The 19,357-nt window shown below is 40.0% G+C and overlaps 1 protein-coding gene across 1 annotated transcript; it reads right to left on the bottom strand.

Moving 5' to 3' along the window:
- Positions 1 to 15,122: 15,122 nt before the first annotated feature.
- On the bottom strand, positions 15,123 to 18,552 carry LOC135076358 (cuticle protein 65-like). The gene is made up of 3 exons (XM_063970854.1): positions 18,520 to 18,552; positions 17,679 to 17,766; positions 15,123 to 15,520 (listed from the first exon to the last, which is right to left on the bottom strand). The coding sequence occupies exons 1-3, from the start codon at positions 18,535 to 18,537 to the stop codon at positions 15,228 to 15,230; spliced, it is 399 nt and encodes a 132-aa protein (XP_063826924.1). The 5' UTR covers positions 18,538 to 18,552; the 3' UTR covers positions 15,123 to 15,227.
- Between the last annotated feature and the right edge of the window lie 805 nt (positions 18,553 to 19,357).

Below are 19,357 nucleotides of genomic sequence, written 5' to 3'. Positions count from 1 at the left end.
TTTTGAAGAAGAGATAGAAGACATAAAGAAATACAAAAGAGTTAAGAGAAATAGCACACTAAAATCATTAAATCCGTACCTAGATGAAGAACAGATTCTCAGGGTGGGCGGTAGACTGCGACACGCGAATCTGGAAAGAGATACAAAACATCCAATGATATTAAGTAATAAAAATGCACTTACCTTGTTAATAGTTGCAGACGCACACCAGAAGACTCTGCACGGCGGGCTTCAGCTGATGTTGTGTCATCTCCGGTCACGATTCTGGATCATAAAGGCTAAAAATGTAATAAAAAGACATGTACACAGATGCATAATATGTGCCAAAGCAAATGCCAAGGCAAGAAGCCAAGTTATGGGTGACTTACCTGACATGAGAGTCAATATTTCACGTCCATTTGAATACACTGGCGTCGACTTTGCAGGACCATTCAACGTGCTCATGTCCAAAGGCCGTGGAGGGAAGACACGAAAAGCTTATATCTCTGTATTTATATGTATGTGCACTAAGGCCATACATCTGGAATTGGTGGGTGATCTTACTTCTGAAGCTTTCATCGCAGCATTTCGACGGTTTGTCGCACGAAGAGGACGATGCGCGCACATGTATAGTGACCAAGGTCGCAACTTCGTAGGTGCGAATAAAGAATTAATAGAAGCTTGGAAGGCTGCACAGCTTGAATTCAAAGACGAAGTGGCTCAAACATTGGCACTAGATGGTACGCAGTGGCACTTTATACCACCCTACAGCCCAAACTTCGGCGGGCTTTGGGAAGCCGGCGTGAAGTCCGTGAAGTCCCACCTGAAAAAGGTTCTCACTACCAATTTGACCTTCGAGGAAATGACCACATTGCTATGTCAAATTGAATCTCTTCTTAACTCAAGGCCATTGACACCAATTGATGACACAGATGTAAACAATTTGAGCCCACTGACACCTGCACATTTTTTGATCGGCGAACCTACAGTCGAAGTACCAACTCCAGATCTAACCAGCTTAAATATCAACCATTTGGCAAGATGGCAGTATACACAAAGATTGTTACAATCATTTTGGAAGAATTGGCAAGCGGAATATTTGACACGTCTACAGCAACGTCCAAAATGGCTGAGAAAGCAACCTGAATTTGGCATAAATGACGTAGTACTGATCAAACATGAAGGCCTGCCTCCTGGAAAGTGGCTGATGGGCCGCATTGTGGCCAAACATCCTGGGCCTGATGGAGCTACGCGTGTGTACAGTGTGAAGTGTGGTGACAGTGTTACTAAAAGGTGTATTACTAAATTGTGTCCATTAATAAGTGCTAAGGACGATTGAGTAGTGAGAATAATTGATGAACATTGAACATTAATGTGTGCATGCATTTCATTTTGTTAAAGTTAATTACATTTATTAAGTGATACTGATAAGTGTAAAGGCATAGGCCTTTTGGTGGGCGGTGTATGTTAGTTCAAAACGCCTACGCGCCTGTATAAAACTCGTTGTCGATTGTAAAAAGTCAGTAGTCAATAATACAAAGCTAAAGGATCATCACGTCTGTGTTTCAATTCACTAGTTACGCAAATAACAACCCTAAATCAAGCTATCGGAAGGAACAAACATTAAAAGGAGTTTATAATTTATTTTCCATTCTCAAAACTCTGAAGACTAGGGCTGACAACTTCCTATAGCATCACATAAAGTTTTTTAGTGATCTTTATACTGAATTTCCTGAATCCTGATGGATAGGTAAATTATCAGTAGGTATTTTGAAAGAAAATAAGTAGATATCAACTTAATATTTTCTTTTAAATACGCAATTTTAAAATTCATAGTTATATCTTTAGCTCAGTGTCAGAAGTCGTAGGTTCAAGTCCCAACTGAAGCAGTCTTTCAAATTAACTTTTTATTTAACGTTTCAATTACGAAATTACTTGACGTCTGAAAACCCTAACCAAGAGCCTACGTAACCAGCAGCCCTCCCACTCAGTCGCAACACCCACGCTGAGTGTAAAACCTTTTTGATTTTCTTTTGATTAGATTGGTTTTGACTCTTGGAATAAAACACTTAATGTGTATTTAACTATGTTTTAAACGGAAGTCATGTATTATATTAGATGCTTTGATTGATCACTATGATTGATGAATACAAATTACTAAGTCTAAGAAAAAATGCTCGAAACCAAAAAACCTATTCAATTTTAAACGTGGATGGAGTAGATTGGTGGCATTTTATATTTGGACAAATATCAGGGTATATTTTCCGCTTGAGTTTTAGAATTCATGTGTTAGCGCCTCAATAAGACTTATTACAATACATTTTCAAGCTACCAAATTAATTCCAGCCTGTAATCTAAAAAAAACTAAACTGGAAACAATTAAAACGTTTCACCGACAACATTTCCTATCCAAAAGTGAAAAACGTTACTTAAGTGATTCCTAAAGACAGGATAATGTTAATTCAGTTCACAAAATCGTTTTCGTAAGCAATAAAGTAGGTTAAAGAATGCTCAGGAAAATCTCTAAATGAACGTCGGGTACCCAATTTCCCAAGCTTATTTATACCGCCGAATATTCCAGAACTTCAAACGATTTTTATAATACAAGTTGTTTTTTTTTTCATGTTTTATGAATAGCCTCTTTTTCTTTTTTATATTTTCTTCATTTCTTTTTGTTTTTTTAATCATTTGCTAGGCATTTGTTGATTTGAAAGTCAATGTAATAGAATGAAATATGAAATGACGTTATAATATAATTATAAGTACGTACAATGACCTCATTTGAAATTCCCACCTCAAAAATATAATCTTGCACAACAAGAAACACAAAATACTTATTGGTATAATGATACCAATAAGTTTTTTGTGTTTCTTGTCGTGCAAGATTATATTTTTGAGGTGTTATTAAGTTTGAAATGTCAAACTTATACGAGTAGAGCTACTTATATTGGTTATCCATATTCACTGGGTGTGTGTACTGCATAGTTGGGTTGTACTACATAGTTCACACCATGGAATATTAAATATTGGTAAACAAGTGACATCATACACATAGTACGATATTTGATCGACTATTCTTTTCTGCGACACTAAAAGGTAAATTTCATTGTTTTACCTACCTATCGTTATCGTTTTTAAATGTTCTAAAAAGGTATTTGGCGAAGTAGGTCAATAGGTGACTGCAGGAAAACCGGCTGAGTGTAAAATTACCTCGGGAACAATGCCCACGGCTTAAACGCCGAGATATTTACGAGATCGCCCATATCTAAGTGAGATGGACTAGATTTTTATATATCCCACGTGGAGTTTGCTGGAAGATAGAAAAAAGACTTGACTGTCTTGATTTTCTCTTACATTTACTTTACTTGGTGTATCCAAAATTAAAACTAGGATAGCAAAACTAGCTTTTGATTATTATTGACCAGTGTGCTTACCATGAGTTTACGTTAGGAGTGCACGCTAGCGACTGCGTGAAAAAATTACATATTGCGCAACGATTTCAAATAAAATCTCATAGATTTTTTTGACATAGTACTCGCTAGCGACCACACTAACGTAAATTCATGGTGAGCACAAAAGTATATTGCGGAAATCATTGGGGGAGGCCTTTGTCCAGCAGTGGATGTCATTTGACTGAAATGAACGAACAACTTCACTTTATTAAGATTTTAAACTTTCGCGTTACATTTTAACTAAAATAGGACACGGGTCTTAACGCGACGTTTATTAATGAGTTACATTATGTACTCACAGCTTGACGTTTCGGCTGCTATGCTGTTCTTTAGTTCTTTTACTTCACTAGTGTTGAAAAGAGTTTCTCCGACAAAGTTGCTTGATTTTTATGACTTTTTTGAAAATCAATACATCAAAATTACAACACAAATGACTAGTTGAGTCATTCCCACCAGGCTTGTCAACTTGTCTGAGGTCGTATACAGTTGCTAGGTTATTTATAGCGTTGTAGGAAGTAGGTAAGTAGAGTTATTCGGTAGAGCCTTAATTGCCAACTCCAACTTCGGTAGTTTGCGTAAATTAGTTGCCTTCTCTATACCTAATTAAGTGTAAGTAAGTGTATTCGTACACATCTATTTATATATTATGTTTGTTTCAAAATAACACTTATTGGAAGTACATAAGATGCCTTGTGTATAACTAGATGTGCTGTCGTTTGTACCTTAAAAGTGGAACACAGAAAAAAGTTAGGCTGAGTTACACCACCCAACTTTGACTGTAACTATAACGATAACCGTCGTTTTTTGTATTGGAGTTTGACAAATTTGTGACGTCAAAGTTAAAGTAAGATGGTGCAACCCAGCTTTAGTAGAGATAGATTTTAGAGACCTTTCCATTGGGCTTATTTTTTTTTACTTACCGATTTTTAATACGCTTCATTATTATCATCATAATTCAAACTAAATTACTCGTAGTTCACTGCTAGATGTAGGTAAGCCTTCCCTAAAGAGTACCACCAAGCACAGTCTTTCTACCTCTATTTTCAGTCAGGCAATTTATTCATAAATTGTACGTACCAAAATAACGTTCTACCAAAATACGTAAATACTTTGGTAGAACGTAGAGTCTTTAAGTGTGCAAATGTGCGTACCTGACTTTGAAAATCTAAAGGTTTTTCTGGTACCTGAATTTCATTAGAAATAATGTTTATAAATTTTTTCACATCACTATGAAAGGAGATAAAGTTTAAAAAGGCCTTGGTAGTGGCTACCCACATAATATCAGTAAAATATAAATTCCTGAATTATTTCAGAACATATTTTGCTTGCTGAGCAACTGTTCTACTTTATAAATAGCCGCAAAAGCCGACAGGCGTGAGGTCGAGTCTTGTCGTGAGTCCCTAATTGAACGCTTAAATTTGGCCCTTCAGGATGTCTCTGATTGGGGCGATGCCAACCTGGTCCAATTTAACGCGTCAAAAACACAGGCGTGTCTGTTCTCCGCCAAACGAAGTCCATTTCTTATGGCTCCAACATTCCGAGGTGTGCCTGTCAAAATCACCGAGCGACTGCAACTCTTGGGCATTGAAATGTCCAGCAAGCTGAACTTTGGCGAGTACATCGAATCCATAGCGAAAACTGCTGCCAAAAAGCTTGGTATCCTCTCGAGGGCAAGGCAGTACTTCTCCAAGAAGCAAAGGCTGCAGCTTTATAAAGCACAGATCCGACCTTGCATGGAATACTGCTGCCACCTCTGGGACGGCTCTGCCAAGAAACATTTGGCTGCTTTGGATTCGGTGGAAAGGCGTGCCAGAAGACTTATAGACAGCCCTACCCTTGTTGAAGCGGCGCTCCAGGAACTTGACCATCGCCGTAAGGTAGCATCCCTATCGGTTTTCTACAGGCTACACTTCGGAGAATGTGCGAAAGAATTACATGAATTAATTCCACCAGCCCCCTTCCATCATCGGGGAACCAGACGCAGGTTAGCGTACCATCCCTATATTGTTGACATTCCACCAGCTCGCACTAAGCGTTTCGATGACTCTTTTATAATGCGAACAGCTAGGGACTGGAATTCGTTGCCTGCTGCTGTCTTTCCCGAAAACTATAATCCGGGCCTTTTCAAGGCGAGAGTGAATAGGCACTTACAGGGCAGATATGTACCATCCTAGACCGCATCCCACTTAACATCAGGTGCGATTGTTGTCAAATACCTGCCTTGTTATGCATAAAAAAAAAAAAAAAAAAAAAAAAAAAAATAAACTAGCTGTGCCCGCGACTTCGTACGCGTGAAAACCCGTTTTCGCAACATTTTTCATTGTTGCTCTGCTCCTATTGATCGTAGCGTGATGTAGACGTGCGCGCCGCCGCCATAAGGAGTCAGCGCGCCGCCGCCGCCGCCGGTAGTTTAAAATTCGCGCCGAGACAAAACCCGCAAGAGAGTACAAGTTTAAAATCAATCTAATGTGAAGCGGGCAACGGAGCTGGCAGATATTGACAACCATCTTTCGTTTTACTCGAGGGAATAACGCCAGAGGCATGGAACAGAAGCGTGGTGGTGCTTTTCTTCAAGAAAGGAGATAACACCTTACTGAAGAATTACAGACCCATCTCGCTTCTGAGCCATGTTTACAAGCTGTTTTCGAGTCATCACGAATCGTCTCGCACGTAGGTTCGATGACTTCCAGCCTCCCGAACAAGCCGGTTTCCGGAAAGGTTATAGTACCATAGACCACATCCATACGCTGCGGCAGGTTATACAGAAGACTGAGGAGTATAATTTGCCACTATGCTTGGCGTTCGTGGACTATGAGAAGACCTTTGATTGATTCGATTGAGACGTGGGCAGTGCTGCAGTCTCTCAAGCGGTGCCGTATCGATTATATTTATCGGTACATCGAGGTACTAAAGTGCTTGTACAAAAACGCCACCATGTCGGTCCGAGTACAGGAGCAAAGCACGAGGGCGATTCCTCTACAGCGAGGCCTCTACAGGGAGATGTTATATCTCCGAAACTCTTCACCGCGGCATTGGAAGACGCTTTCAAACTCCTGGAATGGAAAGGATACGGCATAAACGTTAACGGCGAGTACATCACTTACCTTCGGTTTGCCGACGATATCGTGGTCATGGCAGAATCGCTGGAGGACCTCGGCACCATGCTCGAAGACCTTAATCGAGTTTCCCAACAGGTAGGCCTTCGGATGAACATGGACAAAACGAAGCTTATGTCGAACGTCCATGTTGCGCCCTCGGCCCTACCCGGTGTCGGTTGGGAGCTCGATTCTTGAGATTGTTGACAAGTATGTCTACCTCGGACAAACGATTCAGCTAGGTAGGTCCAACTTCGAGAAGGAGGTTAATCGTCGAATCCAACTCGGCTGGGCAGCTTTCGGGAAACTACGCAACATCTTTTCGTCCAAAATACCCCAGTGCCTGAAGACGAAAGTCTACAACCAATGTGTGTTACCTGTGATGACTTATGGCTCGGAAACGTGGCCCCTCACTATAGGCCTTATACAGAAGCTCAAAGTTGCACAGCGTGCTATGGAGAGGGTTATGCTCGGTGTCTCTTTACGAGATCGAATCATAAATGAGGAGATCCGTAAACGAACTAAAGTCGCTGACATAGCCCGACGGATCAGCAAGCTGAAGTGGCAGTGGGCAGGGCACATAGTACGCAGAACTGACGGCCGATGGGGCAGCAAGGTTCTGGAATGGAGGCCACGTACCGGAAAACGCAGCGTGGGACGTCCACCCACAAGGTGGACCGACGACCTGATAAAGGTAGCAGGAAGGCGCTGGATGCAGGCCGCTACCAACCGTGCGATGTGGAAGTCATTGGGGGAGGCCTATGTTCAGCAGTGGACGTCCTGTGGCTGAAATGATGATGATGATGATCTTTGCCTAGGGCACGCTCTCCATAACTTAGTTACGGTTGATAGAATAAAAAAACACCCGAAGTTTTAAGTCTGGTGACGAAATGCAAGAAAATAGTAAAAACAGTCAGGTATCGTTTGCCAGAATTGGAGAAAGAGGCAGAAAATGAACAAAAGTTTTTAAGCTCTTTGGAGACTGTTTCTCAAGTGATAGAGGAAGATGAAGACGATCATGGATGCATTATTAGACTGTAGGTTTATGAAGCTTGGAGAAGTTGACCTCTATCTGTCTGCTAACGAATGAACTCCAGCTGGTTTCTTAGCAGAATATACCAAAGAATTTAATCCCTTACTACGAACATAATCAACCATTATTACACCAGGAGGGTCACCGAAAGAAGCGAGTACAAGTTCGTTCGTTCGTTCGTTTCAGCCGAAAGACGTCCACAGCTGGACAAAGGCCTCCCCGGTCCTGCGCCGCTCGCATCCAGGCACTTCCCGCGACCTTCACCAGACCGTCGGTCCACCTAGTGGGAGGCCTGCCCACGTCACGTCTTCCGGCTCGTGGTCGTCACTCAAGAACTTTCCTGCCCCAGCGGCCATCAGCTCTTCGAGCTATGTGCCCCGCCCACTGCCACTTGATTTTAGCGATTCTGCGGGCTATGTCAGTCACTCTGGTTCTCCTACGGATCTCCTCATTTCTGATTCGATCACGCAGGGAAACTCCGAGCATAGTACGCTCCATCGTTCTTTGGGTGACCTTGAGCCTTCTTATGAGGCCCATAGTAAGCGACCACGTCTCAGATCCGTATACCATCACTGGCAACACACACTGGTCAGACTTTTGACTTGAGACACTGCGGTATTTCGGACGTCAGAATATTGCGAAGCTTCCCGAACGCTGCCCAGCCGAGCCAGAGAACAAGTAAAGTTACAATACTTTCCCAACTCTTGCGCAAATACAGCATGCAACACAGTTCTCATGGTTCCGGCTTCGATGATGCTGTTGACCAGGAAGCTTGAAAATACCTAGCTACTGCTGATCCTGCGAAACTTGAAGACGGGGACATCTTGTCCTACTGGCAAACCAGACAATCTGCCTACCCGCGTTTAACGTCATTAGCACAAGAGCGAAAGAGTGTTTTCGGTTGCTGGATTGCTTTTACGTGGGACACTATTTAAGTTGTGAGCCTAACTATGAAAACAAAGTAGTTTATTATTAAAATGGTATTGATTGCGTTTATTGGTATTGTTTTTCATGATTTATGTACTTTTTAATGTGTCCGAAACACTTTTCATAGCATTTTTTCCACTCAGCTTGAGACACCTCCAAAGCATGGTTTTTGACCGCACCGACAGTTGCTTCTGGCTACATAAATCGCTGTTCACGCATTTAATTTTAATATATGGGTACCAAAAGAAGTGTTTAGATTCCTAGCAAGAATTTTGTAGCGTTGGACCTGTTTATTTCAGATTTTGAGTGTTCAAATAGTCAGTTGTTTGACGAGACGTGTAAAAGCTCACATTTTCGTCACGAATGGCGATTCGACTATGCTAGTCAGTTTCCCTTATTAAACTGAAGACTTTTGGAAAAAAAGTGGCTGTTTACTATTAAGAATTAACCATTCTAAATTTCTCTAGTGACGTTTCTGTCATATAATCGGATATTTCGGAAAATTAGGCGACCGTAAGTTTCAAAGTGTTCTGAGCGCAAGGGACTTTTGTTGGAATTGGTTCATCTTAAAACACCTCCATAGTCGATAGCTGTTTATTTTCAGGATCATTATGCATAGATCCTTAATTTGTCAACTGTCACAATTATAAAAACGGCTTTTAAAGCTTTTTAAACGTATTTATCAAACATTTCCAAGGACTAAACGAAACAAGCGTCCTATTGAGCGTTTGAAAAATTTTGTGACATCCAGCGAGAAAAAAACGTATTAACCATAATATGGTCATACAATATTTTATTACTGCTAGTGGAATTAATGCCTAGGATTATCTCAATCCTACAATATATCACATGACGAGGTTTCTTTTCCATTTTTTTGACAACATCAATATTTTCCGCCACTATTAGTCATTTTGGACGACTTTCGCAAAGTTCACTGGTGAGCCAATGACGTACAATATTATACTTCTTAAATTAGCGTTTTATAATAGTAAAGGACAGATCTTTATCACCAAAAGTGAAATTTAGCTAACCGCTTCAGTTTTGTATTGATTAACCACGTCGGAAGTCATAATAAATCTTCGCGCGAAAATTTCCGCAAGTCAATTCCATGTTTTTGTAGTCAAGATAATTTTCAATTCAATGTTAATAATACAAAACGTGCTCAAATGACAAAAAGTTTTGAATAAGGTTGTAGTCAAAAATGTCAAACTTTTCATTAAAAGTATCAGATGTCATCTAACAACACGTTATGTTGTCGAGGCTCACAACTTAAATAGTGCCCTAGTAACAGCCAAAAGGTCCCGGCCCGAGTCCATTTAGGGTGAATAAAATAATTTTTGTGCACGACAACTATAAAATTTGCTAAAAAATATTTCTGTGAAGAAAAGTGATTAGTCATCTTATTAGTTTACTTAATAAAGTTCTTTCGTTTAAGGGTGGTTTTTCATTATACGTCTTAATATGCAAAGTTGAAAAATCCCACGCCGCCGGCGTTACGCCGCCGCCGTGGATTTTTTCGTGGCGCGCCGCCGCCCGGTTTTTTTTGACCGGCGCGCACGTCTAGCGTGATGTTGAAATGATGAATAATTTTTCAAATCTGTAATTGGCTAGAGTTATATAATGTACTACTCTGTAACATGTAAATTGTCGACAAATCTGTTGAGTTTCTAAATAAATAAATCTGACCAGTAGTTCCGGAGATTGGCGCGTTCAAGTAAACAAACAAACAAACTCTTCAGCTTATAGATAGTCTTTGCAGCACAGATACAGAAGAAATGCATCAATCTCTAGCTGCTTGATCTTATTTTTTTCTTCTTCTGTTCTATTGACACAACTGAGGTCAGACTTTGGTGTCATAGTCTAATGAACTGCTATGCATCTGAAAACTCTTCTAACTCAATTTTACGGATATGTATTTTAGAAGTAAATAAATAATGCGTGTATACTTTTACAGGCGATACATTAGACAACCATTTCATATCCCCAAGCATCCTGATTTCACACATCACCGTCTTTCCCGAAACTCGTCTCTACACTCTAAATCATAAGGATTATTATGGATTGCATGCGTCCAGCCGTGAAACGAGCATGTCACTTTTTATCCGACTGCGCCAGGTTATGTTTTTTTGGTTTCGTTCTAATGTTGATGTGTCGAAGGTTCATAATTGCTTGTCTTCTCAGGCGTGTCGGGAGCGTGTATTGAAAGCGTATCAGGTGAGCGTCTCGGTCCGCATTCGCAAATGGAATTATGAACGTCGGAGTGTCGATGTGGTCATAGAGTAAGACGTAGATCCGACAGAAATATGTAGGCAGCAAACCAAATATTCATTAGGCATCTTGTAGAGCTGACACAAGGCTTGTAGGTAGCAAACCGCATTGTATAGGCGTATAAACCCTTACCTTGGTACTATAACTTATTCTGTGCCCTTACTTACTCGTATGTAATATACCACATTCTGCAAATAAATAAATAATAAATAAATATCTAATACCAGAGTATCGAAACCAGTGTTTGAAATTAAAAAGTAATTTAGAAAAAGATGTGATTTTATTTCAGATTTCATAATTCATACTTTTGTTTTATTTATTTGTGGATTAAAAATAAAATTACGCGCAGTTAGCTTATTATATAATTATTATACAGGGTGTTAGGTAAATGGGTATATGAGCCGACACTAGCCCATGTTAACATGGGCATATAAATGGTATGGTGAAGTCAGTTTGATATCATCATTTTATTTTTTTTAATTTTCATACAAATTAAATTTTATAAAATACGATTTCTATAAAAAATAAAATAATTAAAATGAAGATATCAATTTTCTGACTTCACCATACCATTTATATGCCCATGTTAACATGGGCTAGTGTCGGCTCATATACCCATTTACCTAACACCCTGTAGAATCGCATTAACACTTACAACAATATTGGATCACCATTTTTGCTATTTTATGCATTGGTTGCATACGGTATTTAAAGGCTGGCCAACTGGGTATTTGTAACTATCGTTTTCATTCTTGTGGGCATAATATACTAGAGTCATTACTCCAAACAAGATAAACATTTAACATTGTCTTCATAATAATGGTAATAAGATAGATCCGCTTTATTAAACCTTTTCCATAAAATCATTCTGTTTATCGATTTAGTGATTAGCGCTCCCAAAGGCATAATACTTAAAAAACCTTCTGCGACAACTTATTCTTTGAAAGTCCATTACCTACGCCTTTGCGAATGCGATCCCTGGAGTCTTCTCGACGTTAATTGAAAAAGCAATTAAATCCCCCCCTCTCCCCCCATCACCAACTATTCGGAGGTACTTCCCGCCTGATTTCACCAATGACCCAGCCTTCAGTTAGAAGTTCTATAGATTTCTTAGGCCGAGTTTCAGTTTCTTCTTAAAGTTATTTTAGGTTAATTTTCGATCTGGGATTTGGGAATTGTTGCATAAGACATAAATTAAATATAAAATGTATGAATTAATGAATAATGTATTAAAATATGGATAAAATGTATAAATAAAACGACTTTCTTTCAGCTGTCAAAGTGAAGAAGTAAAATTTATTTTGTTTTAGAAGAAAAAAGTACCTATAAAGTATTAAAAACTCTTTGTTGGTTTCCAACAGGAATTGACGACGAAAGATGGGTAGGTAGGTAGAGTCGACATTCCAATTGGGTTTTCGTTCCAAAGTCGCGCTTATAACAATTGCCTAAGATGCCATTGTTTTTTTATCTTGATCAGCAACTGTACTTATTTCTCTAGTTTTTCGGAATGCACTACGAAAGATCTACAGTCGACAGCATGATGATGATGATCATCATCATCATTTCAGCCATAGGACGTCCACAGCTGAACATAGGCCTCCCCCAATGCTTTCCATGTTGATCGATTGGTAGCGGTCTGCGTCCAGCGTTTCCCTGCTACCTTTACGATGTCGTCGGTCCACGCTGCGTTTTCCGGTACGCGGCCTCCATTCCAGAAACCTACTGCAGCATGATGATACTATACATTTTTGTTCCAAAATCATACTTATTACATTAGGTACAACATAATTAAGATGACACGATTCTTAGCTCGGTGAGTAGTACCTACTAGCTAGACTTTAAAAACTCCGAAAGTCTTAACAAGGCTTAGCGTAGAAACGAGGTCTCCTTCGATTTTTCTTTGAGTTTGATCCTTTGACTTGATTTTCAAAACTTTAAACTTTAATTTCTGCCTTTGATCTTGGCTCTATTATGATAACTCAGTTGATTGGTACTGTTTAAAATGTACAATAATCTAATCACTACAGTTTCTTTTTAGACAAGTAGATCTAGGTACGAGTATTATGCTGTTGTGCGAATAAAAGAATAGTGTAAAGCTGATCTCGACTGTACAATTCAAGAACTTGTAGCCCTATTTAGTTAGTTGTTTTTACTACAAATTATGAGTTACATTAAACATTTTAGCAAACCAATAAGTAAAATTACATTGCTATCACAAATATATATTTTTGATGTTAAGTGGGATGCAGTCTATGATTTCCACTTTATCCCGTCCTGTGAAACAATATTCAGATGGTAGGTATTTTAGGGCGATGGAGCGGGCTATGCTCGGAGTTTCCCTGCGTGATCGAATCAGAAATGAGGAGATCCGCAGGAGAACCAAAGTAACCGACATAGCTCGCAGAATTGCTAAAATCAAGTGGCAGTGGGCGGGGCACATAGCTCGTAGAGACGATGACCGTTGGGGCTGGAAAGTTCTCGAGTGGCGACCACGGGCTGGAAGACGTAGCGTGGGCAGGCCTCCTACTAGGTGGACCGACGATCTGGTAAAGGTCGCGGGAAGAGCCTGGATGCGGGCAGCGCAGGACCGTTCATTGTGGAAAACCTTTGGGGAGGCCTTTGTCCAGCAGTGGACGTCATTTGGCTGAAAAAAGAAAGAAGAAGGTATTTTAGATTACCTTGCAAGTAATTTGCAGGTGCAAAGTTGTCACACATTTTAAATGTGCCAGTAGTTAATAGCTCCGGTGGAGCTTAGGAAATGGAGCAATGAATAAATGAGCCAAGTTCTGTACCAAGTTCCCGAGTGTAAGTCGAGGTGCACGGCGACAATTAATTACCTCCCATTTATGGGACCGTAGTTTCTGCAGGTTAGAACAAGTCCAAAGGTATAAATGGACTTAATTTTAACGTTTGTTGTAATCGCTTCTTAAGTGTGCTTCTACTGGAGAATGCAACTTCTTCACACACCAAAAAAGTGGCAGAGCGTCGTCTTTTGTTTTGTATGCGAAGAAAAGGCAGGAAACTTAGTAGGTACACTACACAATAGAACTAGCGGCTTATACCTACTACAGAATGTCCGTAAATCTCAAATATATAGGTCCTACTTCTGAAGCTATTTAGAAAGCTTGGTTGCATTTTGCATCTCTTAACATGCCCTAGATAGTCTTAAACTCAACACTGTGCCTTCATAGAGATATTATGTGCTTCATATTTTTTTGTATTATTTTTTATTTGCATCTTAGTCCCGAGATTTACAAATGGAGTTATAGGTAACAGACATGTAATATTGAAAATATTATTGTGATCATTTACTTAGGCTGCAACCCACCCATCTTACTTTAACTTTGACAAACGTCAAAAATCTGTCATACTCCATACAAAAAACACCCGTTATCGTCAAAGTTCGTTCAAAGTTAGGTGGTGCAACTCAGCCTTAATGAAGTTAAACATTTATCAATGTTGCTGTCAAACAATTGATTACTTCATTGCATTTTTGTCTAAGGCAAATGTTGTGATGTTTCCATAAAATAATTTGATATTTGGAACTATCTATACTGGTTTTATGTGTGTTACGGGCATCTACGGGTTTCATGAGACACCATAGCCATTAACATGGTAGCATGACATGACATGGCTTAAATAGGAACTAGCTCACAATTCAAGTCAGTCTGTCAGTCACAAGTAAGTCTTACAACTTCGCTGTTCCCAAATGCTTCAGTACCGTGAGTCCGTTCTCCATTATTCACTGAACACTGAATAATTGAGATCCGTCTGTTACCGAGACCGCTGAGTGGAAATTAAATGTTGAAAGAAAAACTTTTAAGTGCTCCAGCAAATTAAAACTTGTGTTAATGTAACCAGCAGCTAGTTTTGAACACACAGTTACGAACGTGAAGTTTGATGATTGCTCAATTAACTGTAGTTACGAGTATCTAAGGCTGGGTTGCACCATCTTACTTTAACTTTGACAAACGTCAAAAATCTGTTAAAATCCATACAAAAAGCTCCAGTTATTGTTATTGTTACGGTTAAATAAGGTGGTGGAACTCAGCCTAAGTAATTCGTCGAAACAACATTAATGTGCAACTTTTTACAGTATCATACTTTTTTATAAGCGCAGTCTTATCTAATTTGGAATGAATAGTTTCATAACTCACTTTTCTATATTTTGTATTTGTTGCATTGCATTTGGGTGTAGGATCTTCTGTGTTTTGAACATTCAAGGAATATCGATATCTATCGTTAAAGTTACAACTTACACATGGTTCTTACAGATGGTTCGCACGTCAAGCTAAATACTGTAGTATCTTATGTAGCCATTTTGCTACAAAAATGTGTAGTAGATGTGCTGTTAAAGAAAACAATTCATAAGGTTCGTGAATGCTTTAATCAGGTGATCGACCAATTTATAGAGCAATAAATTTCGGTGTAAAGCCTCTTACACTTCGCCTAGAGGGAAGTTTGGCTTGCTGTTTAGTGCTTGCCCCAGCCCAGACCCAAACCTAAGCCTTTTCCGAGTCCGTAGCCGCCGAGGCCGTAGCCGCTGAGGCCGTAGCCGCCGAGTCCGTAGCCACCGAGTCCATAGCCTACGCTCACAGCGGGAGCGGCCACGGCGACGGTTCTGACCACGGGAACGGAGATGGGGGCGATGGCGGTCCTGATGACGGGAATGGGCGCTGCCTTGACGAGGTTAGCGTGGGAGACGGCGGCTGGCGCCAGGATCGGGGCTGAGATAACTGGGGCCGAGATGATTGGGGCAGCAACACCTGTATGAAAAATTGTAATTGGTCGTAAATTGATTATATGATTTATTTTTTTAAATAAGAACTAAAACCTTATTAAAAATTGTACTAAATCAATACATCCCAGCACGCTTACAAACTTAAAACCGATAATTTATTATGTACTCGTGTATAAACGAAACAAGAAATCATGTGTTTAGCTAATAACGAGTATAATCAAGTACACCAATGACAGCCAATGACTAACAATATTCAAAACTTTGGAACTCTTATTAAAATTGAAACTGAATCGTTCGTTCGGCGTTCTGAAAATATCCCCTAGACAAGTAGGCCAGTAGAATTAAACACAAAAATTGATTAAATCGGAAATAATTCCTACAAAAGATTTTTTTGCTTTAATGGCTTCATTGGTTGCCCATTAAGACTCTCCTAAGTTTTCGACTTCGACGGAGTTGTACTTAAGCGGTGGGGGCCCCCGAAAGGGGCGTTTTTTCGGTTTTCCGGTTATACCGCGTAAAGGACTTACCCTATCGAAAAGTGGTCTTCATGACGGTTAAAGGGCACTTAATCCTGCATTGAATAAGACCAAATTCATATGTTTTGGACAAACCGTTCTCGCGCTAAAGTTCGGCAAAGTAGAAAATATACGTATAATTAATGACCCTCTCCACGTCCAATGGCTTGTTACCCACATGCTTCCAAGCCTTGTAAAGGGTCGCCTTAACCAGTGTAACCCTAACAAGGCTCACGAGTTTGATTCGCTTATCCTTGTTCGTCCCAGCCGTTCCTTAACTGCGGTTGCTGCACCTCTTCCTGGCACTCTCCTGAACGATTCTGTGTTACCTAATGTGGCTGCCCCTCTTCCTTGTACCCTCCTGTACGATTTCATTGCTTAGCCATATGCCTGGTCCAAGGTTCGACGCCACAAAATCAACTTCGTACGAGTGAAAATAGTTTAAATACTATTTCCCGTGCTTGCAACATTTTTCTTTACTGCTTCGCCTCTATTAGTCGTAGAGTGATTGTATATATCCTATAGCCTTCCTCAATGTATGAGCTATTCAACACAAAAATAATGATTTCAATCAAACTAGCAATTCTTAAGATTAGCGTGTTCAAACAAACAAACAAAAAACTCTTCAGCGTTTTAATATGAACTTGTTGTTGTTGATTTTTGGCGTCGAATCTTAGACCAGGCATACGGCTAGGCAACTTAGTCATGCAGGAGGATACAAGGAAGAGGGGCAGCCACAGTAGGTAACACAGAGTCGTTCAGGTGAGTGCCAGGAAGAGGTGCAGCAACCGCAGTTAAGGAACGGCTGGGACGAACAAGGATAGGCGCATCAAGCTCGTAAGCCTTGATAGGGTTACACTGGTTGAGGTGGCCCTTTTCAAGACTTGGAAGCCTGTGGGTAACAAACCATTGGACGTGGAGAGGGTCATTAATTATACGTATATTTTCTACTTTGCCGAACTTTAGCGCGAGAACGGTTTGTCCAAAACATATGAATTTGGTCTTATTCAATGCAGGATTAAGTGCCCTTCAACCGTCATGAAGACCACTTTTTGATAGGGTAAGTCCTTTAGGCGGTATAACCGGAAAACCGAAAAAATGCCTCTTTCGGGGGCCCCCACCACTTAAGCACAACTCCGTCGAAGTCGAAAACTTAGGAGAGTCTTAATGGGCAACCAATGAAGCCATTAAAACAATAAAATCTTTTGTAGGAATTATTTCCGATTTAAAAGCTAATTCTACTGGACTAAAGTGGCAAAACGTGAAGTTTGTAATTTTTGAAATGTCATTGCTCTAGCGTTTTTTGTATGGAGTTACTGCGCTCCTTGAAAACTTTAGATTTTTGGAGCGATTAAAAGTGCCACTTATCTATAACTTCTTAATTTTTTACTTACAAACTATGTAATTTGAAATTTTCAAGCGATTAGAGTCGCTTCTCAAACACTAAATTTTAAATAAACAACTTGAAAAAATCGAACTGCCTAAGGCGGGAACCGAAAAAAGATTTCACGGTCATCCAGTGTCTAAGCTCAGTTGGAAGAGCAGTCGCCCGGCAGGCGAAAGGTCGTGGGTTCGATTCCCGCCTTAGCAGTTCGATTTTTTCAAGTTGTTTATTTAATAACCTCCTCCTTTTTTGAAGTCGGTTAAAAACTAGTTTGAAACACTAACCGTAGCCGTGGCCAAGGCCGAGGCCGTAGCCCAAGCCGACGCCTCCGTAGCCGTGCGCGGCGGCCGCGAGGGCCAGCAGGCAAGCCAACTGGAATAATGTATACAGGAAAGTAGCACACCGTTTATGGACGATCGGTTTTGTAGTTGGTTAATAGAAGATTTTAGGCATCGTAAACCGTTACATCCACTGTTAACTGGTCGGTCACGTCAACTGATGAAAATGAAGACGGTATTGTATGTTACAATTATTTTACTGACTCGAATATTAATCCTGAAATAGTAGAGCTACACAGATCACAGAAATATTTAGTACAGTAATCAAATCACACAAAATATTATCACAATTCAAAAATTTATCAAAACTAAGTCTTCTTTTTTCTTGCTATTATTCCAGTACATATTATAGTGAATGCGTTTTGGATCGAGATTTGTATTATTTCTTCAACAAGATGACTACTTTTTGTTTGAGTTAGCACTTAGATTGACAGTTTTATTAAACACTATGAAACCACTGTAAATCTCACTCAAGTTTTTGATTTGATTGCTACCTCATTGCCCCAAAGTAAACTGCTGAAGCGCTGGTAGGGTAAAAAGATTATGAGACATGTAGAGGCTCCCTAAGAGCAAAATGACGATTTGTAAGAACTATTTATTAGTCTAAACAAATAAAGAAATTTTAACTTTGACTTTGACTGAAAATCAGCATCATGCTATACTCTACCACAAGTATCACATCACAACTAATGCTGAACTGGGGCTCTTTTTCGTACACTTTATTTATATTATTACATTATCTGCCAAAATACACAGATCAATCTATCCCACAAAATCCAATACTCACAGTAACGTAGGTGTTCATTATCTTGAGGTTCTTCAGGCGAAGTGTACCTATTACAGTGCGCGCACGCATTTATACCGGGCGCGCGTCCTGCGGTCTCAGCCGAAACCAGCGGATATCGCTGTCGTGTTGCATAGCTCTTGCATTTGCATCGGCCATCCTTGCAGCATTGTACAGCCAAAAGTACCGGTCAATATCAATCAGATTCTGATACGTTGAATGAGGTGTAATTGTTTCATTGAACGGTCACTTTCAATGGGAAAAGACTAAGTGTGCACACAAACGGCAGGCAAATTCAAAGTAAAATACGAGTAGTTCGTGACACCTAGAGTGGCCAAAAAGTCGACAAATTGACTACGTTGGCTGTCATGTACTATGACAATTACACTATACGGGACTATTCCCACCTCTCGTTCCCACCGCTGCAACTCCTGTGTCAACAACTATGACACTATCTGTACATCAAGCTTTTCTTTTGTTCGTTTCAGCCAAATGACATCCACTGCTGGACAAAGACATCCCTAAAGATTTCCACAATGACCGGTCCAGTGCTGTCTGCATTCAGTACTCCCACCTGACACTGTGTATCTTTTAGATATTATGTAGTTATGTTAGATACCTATTGTTTTGCAACAAAAACTAATATTCAGTCGTCATAGTGAATTGTATTGTATTGCGTCCACCAGTAGGGAAAATTAAGAAAATTTCAGTAGCTCTGTTCCCCAATGGCTGATACCGAAACGTTTTTTTTTCGCTTGTGGGACAATAATAAATAGACGTGTTTATATGTGACACTGGCTGGAATATTAATTTTAGTCAGACCTCTCCACTGTCTCATACA

The sequence above is a fragment of the Ostrinia nubilalis genome, chromosome 11 (assembly GCF_963855985.1).
Source record: "Ostrinia nubilalis chromosome 11, ilOstNubi1.1, whole genome shotgun sequence".
NCBI classification, from domain to species: domain Eukaryota; kingdom Metazoa; phylum Arthropoda; class Insecta; order Lepidoptera; family Crambidae; genus Ostrinia; species Ostrinia nubilalis.
This window is presented reverse-complemented; position numbering and strand designations above follow the sequence as displayed.